We start from the raw sequence: 16,414 nt of genomic DNA, 5'->3' as shown, positions 1-16,414 counted from the left end.
AGGAAAATCTCAAACCTTGGCCCTACAAGGTGTTGGTTTGAGATTTTTCTGTAAAGACCTCACTCTTGGTTAATAAGTTGTTATTATTGCAGTTGTTAACTTACCAGGTTACATATGAAAGCACTGCCTTGATCATACCAGCCGTTCAACTGGTAAAAGGCTATGATTATGCATGCATGTCAGTATACTTCTCGCATTTCAAATCCTTGGCATAAGTTCAGTAAACATACATATGTAATGTAACCTACCTGTATGTATATCAGGGACCTTAAGGTTACTTCCTACCTTTGTAAGTGTCCTTTTAGACAAAAAATTAGTACGCGTGCCAGTTTCAATGAAAACACAGAAGTGAGTCAGGCATTATATAAAAAAAGGACATTATAAACTACATGTAAATATGATAACCAGTACATGACGTAAAAGATTTAAACTAAATGTTGGAATATTGGAAAATTGTTCTAATTCAACAGCTGTGAAAATAAGGATTGATGTGGAAACCATGACACCTGTAGAACACAACACACAGGATAGAACTCCTGTTTCAGCATCTCACACTGGTGGGCACCAGGAGACATCTGCAATACCTGTGTCATCTGGGCATACCCAGTCTTCATTTACAGGTGCTGAAGCTCCCCAAGCACCCATGAGTTCCATTCTTACAGAAGAAGAGATCTTTCGTTTTATTGCTTCAAACTACTTGCAGACTACACCTCCAAGTTGCAAGGCTGATCGTGATGACTTTGTGACATACATGGAAAGAATGCGATTTCTTATCACAGGTGTTGACACAGGAAGTTTGTTGATAACAGTGAAATGTGATTCACTTGAGATCTTGGAGAGACTGTGGGAAGATTATTCATCTGGTCATCTTGGTGAAGTGGTTCAAAGATGTTTTGTTACAGAAGAGATCTTGACAGAATTGAGCCTTGCAGAGTTGAATCTTCAAACAACAATCTCAGAAGGGGAGTATATGGCATGCAAGATGTACTTAGAGAAAGATCCAGCAGGAGGTAAATAGTTTTAAAAATGTTTTACTTGAATGGTAAGATTACTCAGGAGTGTGCAATGTCAGAAGAAGATTCAGGCTCCTCTCACCATGAAGATAAAACAAAAAAACTCAGTTGAGAGGGAAAAATAAACTTCAAATTCTACATGTACCTAGTTTTTTTGGTTTGAATAAAGAAATAATAATAGGCATTATATCCCAAAATACCACATGTTACATGGACATGTAGCATAACAAATGCAGAACTTTGTTAAATAAGGGAATCTTTGCTGACGTCATTGTTTACATTTTTCCTCATTAACATATGACTAATTTGCACAGAGAAGGCATCACGCTAGACGCAAATTGACCACAAGCATTTAAAGAGCTCGTGAAACTTAGGAATTGGTGAAATTTTTCGCTCTTTGGGTGTAATATTCGAGGAGAAATTGGCTTTCAAAAACTGTTAAATTTCTGGGTGGCAATGGCACTAATGAGCTTACATGTACATGTATACATTCTTTGTAAATTTTTGAGTTTATAAACCTGCGTCACAAAAAGTATTGAATGCAGTGGTTTCCAATTCCTTGGGACAGGTTGTCATGCTATGCTCTTTTAATATCCAGCACTAATGTCTTAGTAGCTCCATCAGAAACTGTATTGCTTATGCTAATAAGACAAATATTATAAACAAAGATTCTTCTTTAAGTCAGAGTACATGTGTATACATGTACATTGATTACTTCATGGAGAACTAAACAGTCTGTCTTTATTTTTAAAGATACATGTGAAAATTTAGCTGAACCTGTTGAAGAAGAAAAAGAAGGAGAAGAAGAAGATGATGATGATGATGATGATGTTGATCTCCTGACAAAAACAGGTGAAACAGATGATCAAGATGACTCAGTATCAGATGATGAAGGTACATGCATGTATATGTGTAAAAACCAGTAAAAACAAGTTTTTTATTGCACAAGTTCCAGGGCTGTGCTCTAGGAGTGCCCAAATTCTACAGGTGACTAAGTTTTGCCCTTGGGAAAATGGAAAAAGTTACTTTTAAATTCATATTAGCTTAAGAACTGGGCACCCAGGATTTCATGGCTAAGAACCTTTGGGCTCCTCATAGTTTTTCTTAGACCACAGCCTTGAGTTCTTATAATAAATAATTAGCTGCTCCTACTCCCCTGGGGTGGGGGTACTCCTTACAATGGCCTACTATATACTTGGAGGCTCTACCCAAAAGGGGTACATTTTTCAGGCTTTAGGTATATCAAGGGGTAGGGAAGTCACAAATTGAGGTATATGATGTAATGTGGGGAAATCTGTCATTTAGTTGTTCAAAAGGGCCTTGGACAGGAGCCATAATCGGGGACGGAGACCGTAAGTCTCGGGATTCGCGCGCACCTATGAGATGGGACAATTTTTCTATTTTTAGAACAAATTGCGCCATCCTGACGTCATATATCCGCGCGCATTCACGCACATGTCGGGGGCTCTCGCGTGGGTGTTGTCACGTTGCGCGATCAAATGGTGAGAGTTGAGAGATTCTCTTGCGTATTTTTCACAGCGATGGCAGGGAATAAGGCAGGGAATACGAACCAGGGCGCTTATGTGTAGTTTTATGCACTGAGCTAACGGAAAAGGTGGGTTTTTCAGGGTCGAAAACAAGACTTCAATCTCGCGCTGGGAATGAATAATAAGATCTGCTCACGCTAGCTGTAAGCTTACGCGTATGTTTTTGCGTTTGTTCTGACTTAAGAATATAGCAAGAAAACTCTCTACTCTGGTGTCGAGTTAATTTGTGAGTTTCTCAGACAATGGGTCATCATAACCAAAACCTTTTTTGACGGTTTCCTGTTGTTTCTGCTTGTTTGGTGAGTTTGCAAAAGTTTTTGAAAGGAAAGTCTGACGCATTCAATTAGCTCATTTGCATAGTGCAGCTCGTGCACTTTCAAGTCCGACTCGGAGTTTTCAATTGTCAACAAATCTTGACAAAGATTTCTTTCGTTATCTTTTGTGCTGAGATGCTGTAACAAATTTCACGAACGCAAAAAAGGCTACTAACATCATTTGTGTTTCTTAAACATAAGCATAGTGAAGTTTTACACTGGGAGAATGAAAATAGACAAGGAGTTTTGATAACTCGATCAACAAAATCGAAATCGTTATTCCAAGTTGATTAAAGAAAGCGTCATCGTAACTTTGCTGATTATTTCTGCTTTATTCACATATTTTCAGCTTAGCTTTTAATATGTTCTCAAACATTTATCAATCTTAAACATATTTAAAAACTATAGAGTTATTGTTTGAGTTCGATGTACGCTTTCACACGAAAGTGCGGCGGAAGTACAATTTGTCATGTTTACTGACTGTACAAAACACGCATCGGCGGGCGCTCTCATTCATCGACAACAGAGAATTTACTGGATTTTTACACGAATAAAACTGAGCAGTATCTACGGACGTAAAGTTATTGGACCTTGATGACACATCAAGCGTTGCTTACAATTCAAGCGAAACTCAAACTAGCAATTATTTTGTTTTACTTTTCGGTCGCGATAGACTGACAAATTCCTCGCAAGCTTGTGGCAAGAGGAGCTAGGAAACTATGAAGTCCTGAAGCTCTGCTATATCTAAATATATCCAGCTAGTTTTTTGCAGTGTAATGGAAAAGCTGTTAATCTTCAACATATGTGAAATTTAAAGTGGAGTAATGTATAGCTCATGTAAAAGAACCATCCGTCGGAACACAACTTGGTCAGCGATATATATAAGCTTACAGCGGAACATACCTAAATTCGAGACGGTCTTACTTCACTCAAACTGTAGTAGCTTACGACGAAAATACTTAAGCAAAATTCCAACAGACGTAAACGCGCTGAGATGTGAGTCAAAAACATGAAAAATTTCGGGAATTTCGGACGCCATTTCCCCCGCGCGACATCCGCAAAAATCCTCGCAGCATGTACGCGCGTGGGCCGCAGGCGATGGCGCAATTTGTTCTAAAAATAAAATTATTGTCCCATATCATGGGGACAACCCCAATACTAGAAATGGTGCGCGCTTACGATCTCCGTCCCCGATTATGGCTCCTGCCTTGGATTAACGTATGTTGAACAGATACACTTTCTGGCTGTATCATTTAAATTATGAAGAGGCTGTCTCTGTAAAAACTGACCACTGATTTTACTTCGAAACTTCGATTTTTCCCTTAAGCTGAGATTTCGAAACCCTTACCTAGTCAATCACTAATTAAAAATGAGTTTTATTTGATTAAAAATTGTAATTGAGGTTTTCTAGGATTGATTGAAGTTCGTTCCGCTCGACACAAGCTGCATGCCTGCCGAAACTGGAAAAATAGCACATATTGCCGGCGCTCTAAAACAAATAATGTTCGCTCAAAAGTCCCAATTCTTTTTTTCAACTATAGATATATCATAGCAGTTTGTTTAGCAATGTTGCAACTATAATTCAATGTTGTTCCTTCAACGGTTAAAAGAAGACTTTGTACCCGTTAAATCGAGTTTTGAACCAAACGCGAAAATAGCTCTACTTTGAAGGCACGTATTAAAAATGTGGCACCTGTTTGAAACTGCTGAACTACATGAATAGAAAGCATAAATGTCCCTTAATTTAAAACAATAATAAAATTTGTCTGCCCCCTAGGTTTTCAAAACTAACGACCGCTTAAAGTTGAGGACATTTTGAAAATTTTCCAGTGAGTTACTAACACACTCGCCTTCGTAAAGTGCTCCGATAAATTCACGTAAATTTCTTACCTGGCTTCAAGATTAAAGTTTTGGTCCTTTGTAGCGATCCTTGAAACCTAGGTAGCATTAAAACTGCCAGCTTTTCCTTCCAGCTGTAGGTTTGTATATAAAGTACATTTATACGTTCCTCATCTGTGTCGAGCGTGACGTTCACATACTTCGATGTTCTTTGTATTACTGATCATTGTTTTCCTCGAAGCCAGTTTAATCATGTAGAGTCCTCTTGAACGGTTTGTAGAAGCACTCTTTTGGACAACTCTCGGCACACATACATGTGTGAACAGTAAACGGTGATCCGGGGAGCCAAGGAAGGATTGATAAATGCCACGGCCATTTTGTGTCTCTTAAGCACTACATGAAAATGACAAGGAGATTTTTTGGGCAATTTATTCATAATACAGGCCTGTTATGAAAGCATAATTATGAAATGGGTGCCTTTTTCAATTAAAGGCATATGAAACGGGTACCTTTTCTGTCAAAATGGTAAGGGGTTGGGCCTCGGGGGCAGAGCCTCCCTGTTTTATAATGTATTAGCAGTCTGTAGAAACAACCTGTAGTTTGCATTTTCTTAATTTTTTTTTTATTTATTGCTTTCCTGTTGACATGCACTACTTGAGCTTTCAAAAAGGAATTTATTAATTAATTTCAAGAATTGTCAACTCTGTACTAACGATACTGATCCATTTTTGATTAGAAAGATCGCTAAGTGCATGTACGATTATGAATTGTACACTTAGCGATCGTACATTCACCCAGCGATCATTCTAACCACTAGTCGATCAGTACGCTTAAGAATCGTACCTGAAACTAAGTGCGATTAATAATGGTAACAGGACTGAGTGGAGTCCAATTCGGTCTGTAATCATACGAGTGATTAACAAAATCAGACGACCGCGAAGCGGGAGTCCTATTTGTTAATCACGAGTATGATTACGGACAGAATTGGACGACGCGATGTCCTGTTACCAATTAATCATAGCAATTACAATTTCCGAAAAACAAAAAGTTTTACTTGAAAAAAGCATTTAATAGCAATTTTTAAAATATGGTGATTACAATTTCCGAAAAATATACGGAAAATAGCTTGAGTTTCTATGAAAACTGTCACCGGAGATAAACCACGAAAAGAAATCACTCATTCGAATCGGTTACTTAGTAACAAACGATACATTTAGTAAACGTCAATCAATCAAATAATCAACCAGGCCTAAAACAGTCAGCCGAAGGAAAAATCGAGGTAAAGCGAAATTGTGTTCAAGTTTAAACTGCCCGTGAGTAGGTCACCGTTTCTCAAGAAACGAAAAAAACTTGAAACGTTTGTCTTACACCCGCTTTCAGTGTTACGTGCATAGCGACTATTTTTCGACATGCCATCTTTCGACATGCTATGTAACCTGGCCTACGTCAAAAATGTAAGCACAACAGATTTCTTTACGGTCGAAGCCGACTTTTAGTGACGAAAGATGGATTTATTTGACATCAGAATAAGGCTAGGATCAAGAAGTCATCCTGTGAGGGATAAATCGACTGATTTGAATGTTTACATCTTTCGAATATTAACTGAGCGGTAGCGGCCCAATTCTACCGGAAGTCACTATTGAGAGCCGATCGACTACACTAAAATTGTTTGAATTGTCCCGTAAATCGGGAGTCCACGATCTTCTTCATTCATTTGAGGTCAGTAATTATCATATACTGGTCATTTGTTCTACTAATAGCCGGAAAAATTGCCAGTTTCACAGGTAAACGGTCTTTCAGCCGTTTACATAGCATGTCGAAAGATGGAATGTCGAGAGATGGTCGAAAGATGTCGCCTATGCACTAACACTGAAAGCGGGTGTAAAGTCAAGTAATCTTCTGTTTAGTCCGAGTCAGGGTCAGTTATTCCATCCCTTTTCCTCGGTTTTGGCCTCGAGAAATCTGAAAACGCATTGTTGAACACACATTGGTTGAACACCTGTAACGGCGCTTGAATTGCTGGAGATGTTTTGTCGCCTTTGTCAGAGATTGAGTTGGCATGTAGAAAGGTAGCATCCCACCTCAGGGTGGATTAGTGGGGATATATTCTTTCATCACGCATTCTGGAAGTGTAGCAGGTGGAAGAGATTCCATGCTAGAGGAAGCTGTAGACGTAGACGTGCACGCTTGAACGCTGTTGACATAAGCTGACGACGACTTTGGGGCGACAAATCCACTCGCTATGTGAGACAATTGCCTTCTTTTGTCTTCTGTTATTTCGTCGTAGTCATCTAAAGATGATTCTCTTGCATGACCGGTTACCTGGATGATTTTATGGCGTGGTTGGCCTGCCTCCTTTAACTTCGCGACGACCGTTTTCCTTGTGGAGTGGTTAGTGATTTTCTTCGTGCAGCCTTCCGGCAAGCAACTTGCGACGGATTTCATTATTTGACTGATGCGATGTTCCCCCAGTCGGGATTTGGCATACCAAATAGTGGTAGTGGATCTTGGTATTATCGCCAAGAACAGGGGTCCAGAATTCTTCATGGCTTCGGATCGATGTTTGAACCATTCTTCAAAGAGTCTTACGGGGTCCCTTTCACCGCCGTCTGTACACCACATTTGTTGGGGAGAGCTTCGGGTTTTATTTCGCAAGCCGCCTTGCCTGGTTTTGGTTGGATTTTCTTCGAACTGAACCACTTTGTCTCCGTCTCCCATTTGCAAAATGGTGAAGTCCTCCACGTACGCAATGTAGTGGTCTTGACGGCCTCTGACCCCATGTGTTCCGACAGATGTTTGAAGTTGGCGTTTGTGAGGGCAACACCATTGTGATTTCCTAATTTACCTTCGGTCCAGAAAATTTCTTCGTCCACTCGACTGTAAGGCTGAGCTCTGTTGGGTCGTTTTCCCTTGCCTTGATAGCGGAGCAATTTTGCTTTTGAATTTAGAGTCTCTTGAGACTTTTTGAACTGCCGTCCGCTGATGATACTATCTGGATAATTCTTTTGGCGAAGATACCTGTCGATGGATGCTTGCATCACCCGACGCGAGTCCAGTACGTTTTCGGAGCCGTCTCTTTTCCTCACTTCAGCGTAGAATTTTGTCAAAATCTCGTCCATAGCTTGTGGGCTGAAAGTCTCAATGTCGTCGTCAATATTTCGCGCTTTACACCATTTCATCCATACTGTCAGCCATGTTTGCGTGGTTCGCTTTGTGTTTTTGCTTGCAGCCAACTCGTTTATCTCCGTTATTTCTTCGCTCGACACAATTGGAAAACGGAACTCTTCAAGTCCAAGTGGTGTTGGCAAGGGAACATTTTCATCTGGAACTGAACGTTGCCGTTGTACTATATCAGATAACTCAACTTGCAGTGTTTCCGTTCGTGGAATTTGCAAGGGCATTAACGATGCCGTGGTCACCGTGGGCTGTGTTTCTTTTATATCATCTGTGAAAGCTGGCAACTCTGATAGTAAACTTTCGTGAAAATATTTCAAAATTCACATTGGAGAAAATATCTCCAGTAGAGATATTATCTAAAGTTACAAATTCTGCCATTTTGGAAAAGCCCCAGCCGTGAAGGGTGAGTTTTTGTTGCTTTAGTGATTGTAATCAATGTGGAGATTGGTGGATGTAGATGACAGGACTGAAAATGATTGGTTTATGTAACTGTCCGATTACAGGTGTCCGATTACAGCCAACCGTCCGATTACACTGTCCGATTACAACTTAGCAGATTAATTAATGCAAAATACAGCAGTTTATGCACCAATCACATTTGAGGAAATTGTAATTGTTATGATTAATAATCGTACATGCACTTAGCGATCTTTCTAATCAAAAATGTATCAGTAAATCGTACCTAAAGCTAAGTACGATTAATGATTGTACCTAGCGATCTTTCTAATCAGTGGGGGATCCGTAATCGCACTTAAAACTAAGTACGATTAATAATCGTACATACACCTAGCGATCGTTCTAATCAGTAGTCGATCAGTACGCTTAATAATCGTACCTGAAACTTAGTACCATTAGTAATCGTACATGCACCTAGTGATCTTCCTAATCAATAGCGGATCCGTAACGCACTTAGAACTAAGTACGATTAATAATCGTACATACACCTAGCGATCGTTCTAATCAGTAGTCGATCAGTACGCTTAATAATCGTACCTGAAACTAATCACGATTAATAATCGTACATGCACCTAGCGATCTTTGTACTCAGTAACTTTAGGTTAATTTCTATCGATGACGGCTATCAGCACAGTGTCACCTGTAGTGTTAATCTATTACTCCTTGAATTTCATGCCGATAAGGTGAAATTAACGAGATTTAAGTCCTAAACAAACATGGAATGCATTTAAATGAAACGACTGACAACAGAGTACATAGAGCGCTTGATATATATAGGCTTATTAATCGTGCATTTCTTTCGGTATAGGCCAATGGTGGCTTTATTCCTTTCACCCGTCCTGGACACTTGTCATGTTTTAGTGTCGCGTTATGCTTGAGAGAGTCACGCCCGTGTTGACGTAAAAAAAAAAAATTCTGACAGCTGTCAAACACCCATTTCTATCATTGCTATTTCAGTGACATGAGATATTTGACAACTCTTCTACCTCTGTGTAACTCTTTGGGGCTTTTACCACAAGTCCTTAGACTTTTATGCAAACGTTATTTTTCGACCGATTTGAAGTGAAATTTGCTCACGCTATTCTGAGAACTGATCTCATCGCTTGTTTACGTGAGATTGATTCCTTTCGCTAACTTGCTATTTCCGATAACACAAGGCTTTTACCGCGATGACCATGTGGAGTGGACGGCGCCAAAAGCTGGGATTGCTGCTGAATCGATGCTGCTCAAAGCAACAAAAAACTTTGCAGGAGTTGCTATGATTATCATGCGGGTTTTCGAAATGACACCAGTGCAAAATTTGATAAATAAATCGGAGGGAACATGGACGTTCAGGTTAGCTTTGATTTTGATTTTGCTGGAATATGTATTGCACAATATGCCATAAAGAACTCATAGAGGTGAGATTAAATCTATGTAAAGTTCTGGAGAAAAGGGGATGATACTGATACTGATACTGTACTGCCCCTAAAAGCTGGAGAAAATTTTCTTCCCGTGAAAAAAAGGCGCCAAATGTTAGCAAGAGTTGAATTCTCGAATGTGAACCGGTTTTCTGAGTGTTCATGGCAGCTAAGAGTTCTTCAGTCTCGCAAGGAGTTTCTGCAGAATACGGAATTTAAATCTTACAAAGAAAAGGGGAATATATCATGTGGAGGTTTGGAATATTTTTTTCCAACCGGGTTCAGATTGCGGTGTTATTTCGCGGGCACTTTCGCCTTCACCTTCGCCAGCAGCCTTAGCCCAATTTATTTTCTATGTTGTGTCTCACAGTGAATACATATTTTACGCAACTATTAAAATTTTTAATGTAAAACTAACGATTCGGAACCGTAGATGGTAAATTTCACGCCAAAAACATAGAAATTCTCGGCGATAATTGAGCTTGTAACCTTTTCAGGCTCTTGAAATGAACCCAGACGAATTTTACACATGGGACAGACTTGTTGATGTCACTGCCGGATGGAACACTATCAAATACTCTTGCATGAAGTGTGAATCAAAACATCCTATGAACAGTGCCCACATCCAGTCTTGTCCTGTGTTTCCTCGGAAAAGTCACACATCAATAAAAGAACATCCAAAATAGTTGGCACGTCCGCTATTCTTGTCATTCATCGCAAAATCCACAGCATAAGTCAGATAGGAAAACCCGTTTTTCGTTTACAAGAAAATTGCGTCGTGGTCTGAGTGGTCTCGCTATAATAGAGAGTTTAAAAAAGAAACTCATTCCACAAATATACTGGTACACTTTTTCTGTGAACTTCATCTGCAGTTTGATTAGTGCGACCTCCAATCTTCGAGACCGTTTTTCCGCCACTTTGACACGTGGGTGAACATAAACAATTATTCACTGAAGTGGAGGTAAATATCCCCCACTTTCACCAACACTGGGTGAATAATTGTTTTAGTATATACCACACAAGCTGAATAACTAACGGACCAAGAGTAACTTTATTTGTTTAAGAGTAACTTTATTTGAAACGGGAAGCCATTTTGTTTTTCCTCGGCTGCTCGGAGGTGAAAAGTACTTGGCTAATCACCTCCGAGCTAGCCAATCAGCGTGCGCGAAAAGTACTATTCACTTGTGTGGTATATACTAACACATAAAATAAGAATGTCGTTGTTCTGTTCTGAATGCAAAGCTCTTTCAAAGTATAGCCTGAAACGTCAGAATTTCAAATTTGTGAATACAACCTTGCTCAGTTTGTTCAAGATGTTCAAATAATTTCACCCTAGCCTGACACAAAACATTTGCTGAATGGTTAAATTTTACCGATCGATTGGGAATTGTTGATTTCGCCGTGTATTTACAAGCTACATCTTTTAGATGAGTTTAAATTAATCCCCCCGCTTTGGTTAGTTCATTGTTTTGGTTAGTCGTTCTAGTTTTTCGAAACGGTGTTTTGATACAATGTGAGTTCACAAAACGCGGCATTGCATCTCATTATCGATCGCTGCGACTTGGCGAAAAGTGGGACAATTTCGCTTTTTAGTTGATAAACAATCTTTGCGTGTAGTGTAAAGGAGAATTTATCAGAAGATTTCAGAAAAGTGATTTCAGCAAAACTTGTTCTAACGTTACTTCTATTTGCAAATTTCTTACGCTCTGCTTCAAAGAAGTCGAAGAATCAATAGCTCGATTAATAGCTCCAGCGATCGAATTACCGCGCTTTTCTTTGCCTGCCGTTAAATTACTGTCGCCGGACCCGCATAAATTTGTTTCATGTACGTTTAATAACCAGGAAACTTAGCGAAATACGGATGTTAACCGTACAATGCAACGCTTATTATTCGTAAGTTGCATGCTTGGACTGAAAACACGGTAAACAAAGTATTCGCGGTCGATCATATCGTCTGAGTTTGTTGAAATCCTGACAAGCGTTTTACGTTCCTGGCTTAAGAAAAAGGCTTTTAAAATATTTGACTATCTTTGACAGAGTTTCAGTTTATTAATTTCGATGTGATTATATATATACTTCGTTTTCTAAAACAGACAAAGCATTGGGTCAATCCATTGAAACTCGGCGCCGGCAGTTAATTCGGAATTCCCACCTTATTTGCATTATATATAGGAATTCAATACATAATACATTTACCAAAGAAGTCATACTTTCCATAGGTGCACTTAACATCGTACTATTTGCCAAATGTTGGCATAAACACGACGAATTTTGAACGCCAATGCTTTGACACATCGAACTGCAAAGTTGTTGATTTCGTTTTAATTTGATTTCATCACGAATAAACCCCTGAAATGCATGAAATCAACCGTTGTTGTTCACTTAAGTTCCAGTAGGACTTGAAATGTATCTTCCCTGTATATTTCAAATGAGAAAAGTCCGTTTCAAGATATAACTTTTAGAAGAATCATGTCCTGCGGTTAACAGAGCTAACCCATTGACTGTTGTTGTTGGTTTCGCTTTCGAATAACCCATGGCCACCGATCATTTTATTTTAAGTAATCGACCATTCTTTTACTTTTCATTTTCATTTTCGGGAGGCTATGAAATACTTTCCGACTGTAAAAAGAGCTCGTTTGAAACCATAAAGACTGCTTGAAGAATTACGTAAATACGCAGCGGGTCGATCGGGGACATGGCTTCGCATCGATCGCGTATCCTTGACATAGATAACTGATGATGATGATGATGATGATGATGATGATGATGATGATGATGATGATGATGATAATAATCACTTTATTTAAGTGTCGATGTATTTAGCACTAATGTGCTAATTGGGGACACTGTAAATAATTAAACAAACATTTCAAAGATAACATAAACTATTAAGAATCCCAACTGGTGGGAGGCTGACCAGTTGGCTATTTACACAACGCGGTCGAGGAGTTGAACTCGGGGCTACCAAGAACAAATCCACATAGCGGTAGGGCGGAGGATTTGAACCAGGGACCTCCAGGTTTCAAATCCTGCGCCCTAGACCACTCGGCCACGCCGCCTCCCTCCCTAAAGGACTGATTAAAAAACATCAGTCCTTTACGGAAAATATAGCTCACTGATTAGATTTATCAATGGTTTTAGGCCAAGTCAATAAACGAGGATAACTTTTTGGCCGTAAACGCCATAAGTTTAGAAGTTTTAACCCGTTACATTTTTTAATGTAATGGCGGCTGAAGATCGTAAATTCCTCGTCGGTAAACTTTGCTTCATGTACGATTGATATCCTGAAAATATAGCCACCTACGGATATTATTCGTACAATACCACGTTTATTATTCGTAAGTGGCGCGGTTTCCAGGTTAATAGACTGAAAACACCGCATTATACGATTAATAACCTGAAAAGACACGCATAGTACGTATGATAACCGTATCATAGCGCCTCATACAAATGTTAATCTGAATTCCGGATTTGTTTTGAAGTTCTGGAATTATTCTGAATGCTGTTTTTAATTGTTTTCATTTGTTAGTATGATGTAGTTATAGTGTTTGTTTTTCATCAAATTTGGGTCCATACGTATGAACAGGTACAAACAGCCATGCGTTACAGCTTTCATCGTCCACTAAGTGGGAGGGTCGGAGAGGAAAATATTTGGCTCGAGTTCAGCACAGCGAAATTACACTAACAAGGGATAATAACTTGGTGAATTTACAATCTGCATGTTCATAATTAATGTAGAGGGATTTTATTGAAAAGCCGCAGCGTTCTTTAATAGTGAGTATTGTTGGTAATGACTGTGTCTTACACTGGTAATAAAAGTAAAATTGTTTTCAGCAAATTTATCAAAGAGTATTTGTTAAAAGCATAAATTGGATTCATTTCATTTGAGCAGTCATACTATATTCCGTGGAAGCCAGGGAAAATGCACAGAATATTGTACCATTTCTGCCTTTGAAATGAGCGAAATAAATTCTAACATGCATTTAGAACGCCAGTACTTAAACTCAAGAATGCACGTCGTACGAAACAAAGAAATGATGACGAGTGAGGGGAGGCATGGTCCTGCTCATTTTGAGCGAATTTTCCAACGTGGACGATAAGAAATCGATAAAATTCTCTTATTTCTGAGCCTTTAGAATGAAGCTCTCGCATGTTCATTACTTCGCTTATTACCTGGAAGCCAAAATCTGGACGTTTCTTGTCGTTTTCAATGTTACACACTATTCATTTTATTTCAGAAACTAGTAGGAAACTGATTGCTAAGAAAGAGAAGGCAGAAAAAGATAAAGCAAGTGAAGGTCACTCCATTTCACGGAAAGAATGGCGCATTCCCAAGAAAGGAGGAAACTACAAAATGTGTGCTAAGTAAGTATTTTTTTATTATTACAATTTTAATATTACAACTATCTTGAGGTGATATCATCTTCCCATAGTCAAACTGAAGAAATAGGGGAGAGACAGGAGGGAATTGCGCCATTTTCTTCACTATCCCCGACGTGGTAACGTCAGGGCAATTTCTTAATCGCCAACACTCTTTAGCAATTCTTTAACCGCACTGTATCGCCACTGTTAGAATTTAGAAATTTAAATTTTCTTGATTTTCAGAGCTTTATTCATAACCCTCATAGATTCTGTTCGTTACATGTAAACAATTATTAGCCACGAACACATAGAGTGGTCTGCCTGTGTCTGTGTTCTCAATAGAATACTCTTCCAACCGTTCTCGGTAACTCCTGGTAATAGTCTTTAACAAGTTGTTTTCCTTTTTTTTCGTCGAGGTGTTTTCTAAAAGAAATAGAAAACATATTCTCCGTGTTTCTATCGAGTTATAGAAACACTCGTGAAAGTTTGGGAGAACTCGAAAAAGCTGTGGAAACATTCGCCTGCGGCTCGTGTTCCAACATCATTTCTCGTGCTCCCAAACTTTCACTCGTGTTTCTTTTACTCGATAGAAACACGGTACATTTTTTCTATTTCTTAAATATATGATATTTTCCAGTGACTTCTACTGGTACTTGTATATAACAAACTCACAAAATGATTACCTCCCAGTTGGATTGGTAGCCCAGTTGAAATAGAAGTGCACCAGTATCGCAGATTTGTTTCTAATTTTTTGTTTTTTCCGTTTTTCAATTAGTTAATTCTGGATCGGAAACGTGTTTTAGTTGAATTTCTTTACTGCATTGATGCCTCTCTTTTAAATGTTATTGTGTTTAAAAAAAAAAGAAATCCATTGAATATATGAATCAGAGCATTTTGTCCTGATTGGAAGTTATTTTTACAGTTCCGCCTCCTTTGATGCAGGGCTCGCAGACTTACCTTTCACAATATCGCCGGTTTGTATAAGACTTGTTGTATATACCGTAACTGGTTTTGTTCAATTTGAAATATACCTTGCTTTTTTGTCTATTATTGGTGTTCTTGTTGCTGTACCATTCTGTATGAATTAATACTGACAGTGAAAGACCCTGCAATACCATCACCTCGTTATATCCACTTTTCTTGTTCACTTTTACACGAGCACCACCTGTTAGTCTACTCAGGCCATAGTGCGGCTTGATTTCGTCGTTGAATTTATCACAGTACCATAATCATGGCAACGATTCGATTTAGCGCCCTCCACCAAGCACTCATCACCTCGTCAACATACGGTAAGGACACTCTCCATAACACTTGACATGTCTCTTTTTCTGCATTGATTTTGGTGAATGAAACCTCTTCATATCATGTACAAGATGAACGTTTTTACAGTGGTGAAACACAAAATACTATCTTTTGTTATTATGAAGATCGCTTATTATAGTCACCACAAAAGTGTATAAAATAATGCCAGGTGATGGACATGATTCGAGTGTCAGTACATCATGGTAACACAAGTCACTTCTGTTTTTGTTATCTGTTCATGTAAGCTTCAGCCCAAGTCAGTCCTAACTTGTTTTAATTTTTAATTTTTTTTTTTATTTTCAGGCTCTGCTTAGCTCGGCACTTGTGTCAGCTAATCCTGTGGAAACCCCACTGAAAAACGCTGAACAGTTTATGTTGATCAAAGACTATCGTACAGCTGCCATGCTATATACTGTGGCACTACGGCACCTCGAAGCTGATTCTTCCCCTGGATTGGTCGCCGCTATTCTATGCAAACGAGCTGAATGTTTACTTCACTTGGTTAGTACCTTTCTTCGATTAAAGAATTTAAAACATGTTTGAGTTGACACCAAGTTATTTTATTTTTTTGACCACGGCAATATACTTCACTTTCAGAGTTACGTACAGCACGTTTTGCGAGATTGCAGAGATGGTGAGTATAGAACTGAAGACAACTAAAGCTTTTACTTTAATATGAAACGTAAACAACGGGTTTTACCTACACCGCACAGCAGTCGCAGAACAGGGGCGGAAAGAGGAGAATAGGAGAGTAGGTTTCCTGACGATCTGTACATGTTCACATTCTTAGTCTTGTCTTAAAGAAGTGTAATATGGATTCCGGTTTCGGCAGACTTTTGTTGTTGTTGTAAGTTGCTATTGCAACAGTTGTAATTTACCGCAGCGTAGACATAAGTATTCATCACACTTGCTTGCATTCCTGTGGCATAAACCGATCGGTATCAGTGATTCAAGATAACTTTGATCATGAAAAAAAAATTGAGAAAACCAAACTGGTAGCAGGT

At 39.0% G+C, this 16,414-nt stretch overlaps 1 protein-coding gene across 1 annotated transcript in view; it reads left to right on the top strand.

The window, feature by feature from the left end:
• LOC145490854 (3'-5' exoribonuclease HELZ2-like) overlaps positions 1-16,414 on the top strand; it is a 68,635-nt gene that overhangs the window by 8,868 nt on the left and 43,353 nt on the right. Inside the window, exons 5-10 of the mRNA XM_081469959.1 lie at positions 471-1,010; positions 1,767-1,907; positions 13,985-14,111; positions 15,031-15,082; positions 15,714-15,911; positions 16,008-16,044. Coding sequence (XP_081326085.1) covers positions 471-1,010; positions 1,767-1,907; positions 13,985-14,111; positions 15,031-15,082; positions 15,714-15,911; positions 16,008-16,044 — 1,095 coding nt within the window. The remainder of the gene's footprint in view (positions 1-470; positions 1,011-1,766; positions 1,908-13,984; positions 14,112-15,030; positions 15,083-15,713; positions 15,912-16,007; positions 16,045-16,414) is intronic.

The sequence above is a fragment of the Orbicella franksi genome, chromosome 6 (genome assembly GCF_964199315.1).
Source record: "Orbicella franksi chromosome 6, jaOrbFran1.1, whole genome shotgun sequence".
In the NCBI taxonomy this organism is placed as follows: domain Eukaryota; kingdom Metazoa; phylum Cnidaria; class Anthozoa; order Scleractinia; family Merulinidae; genus Orbicella; species Orbicella franksi.
Note: the sequence above shows the minus strand (reverse complement) of the source record. Positions and strands in the feature narration are given on the sequence as shown.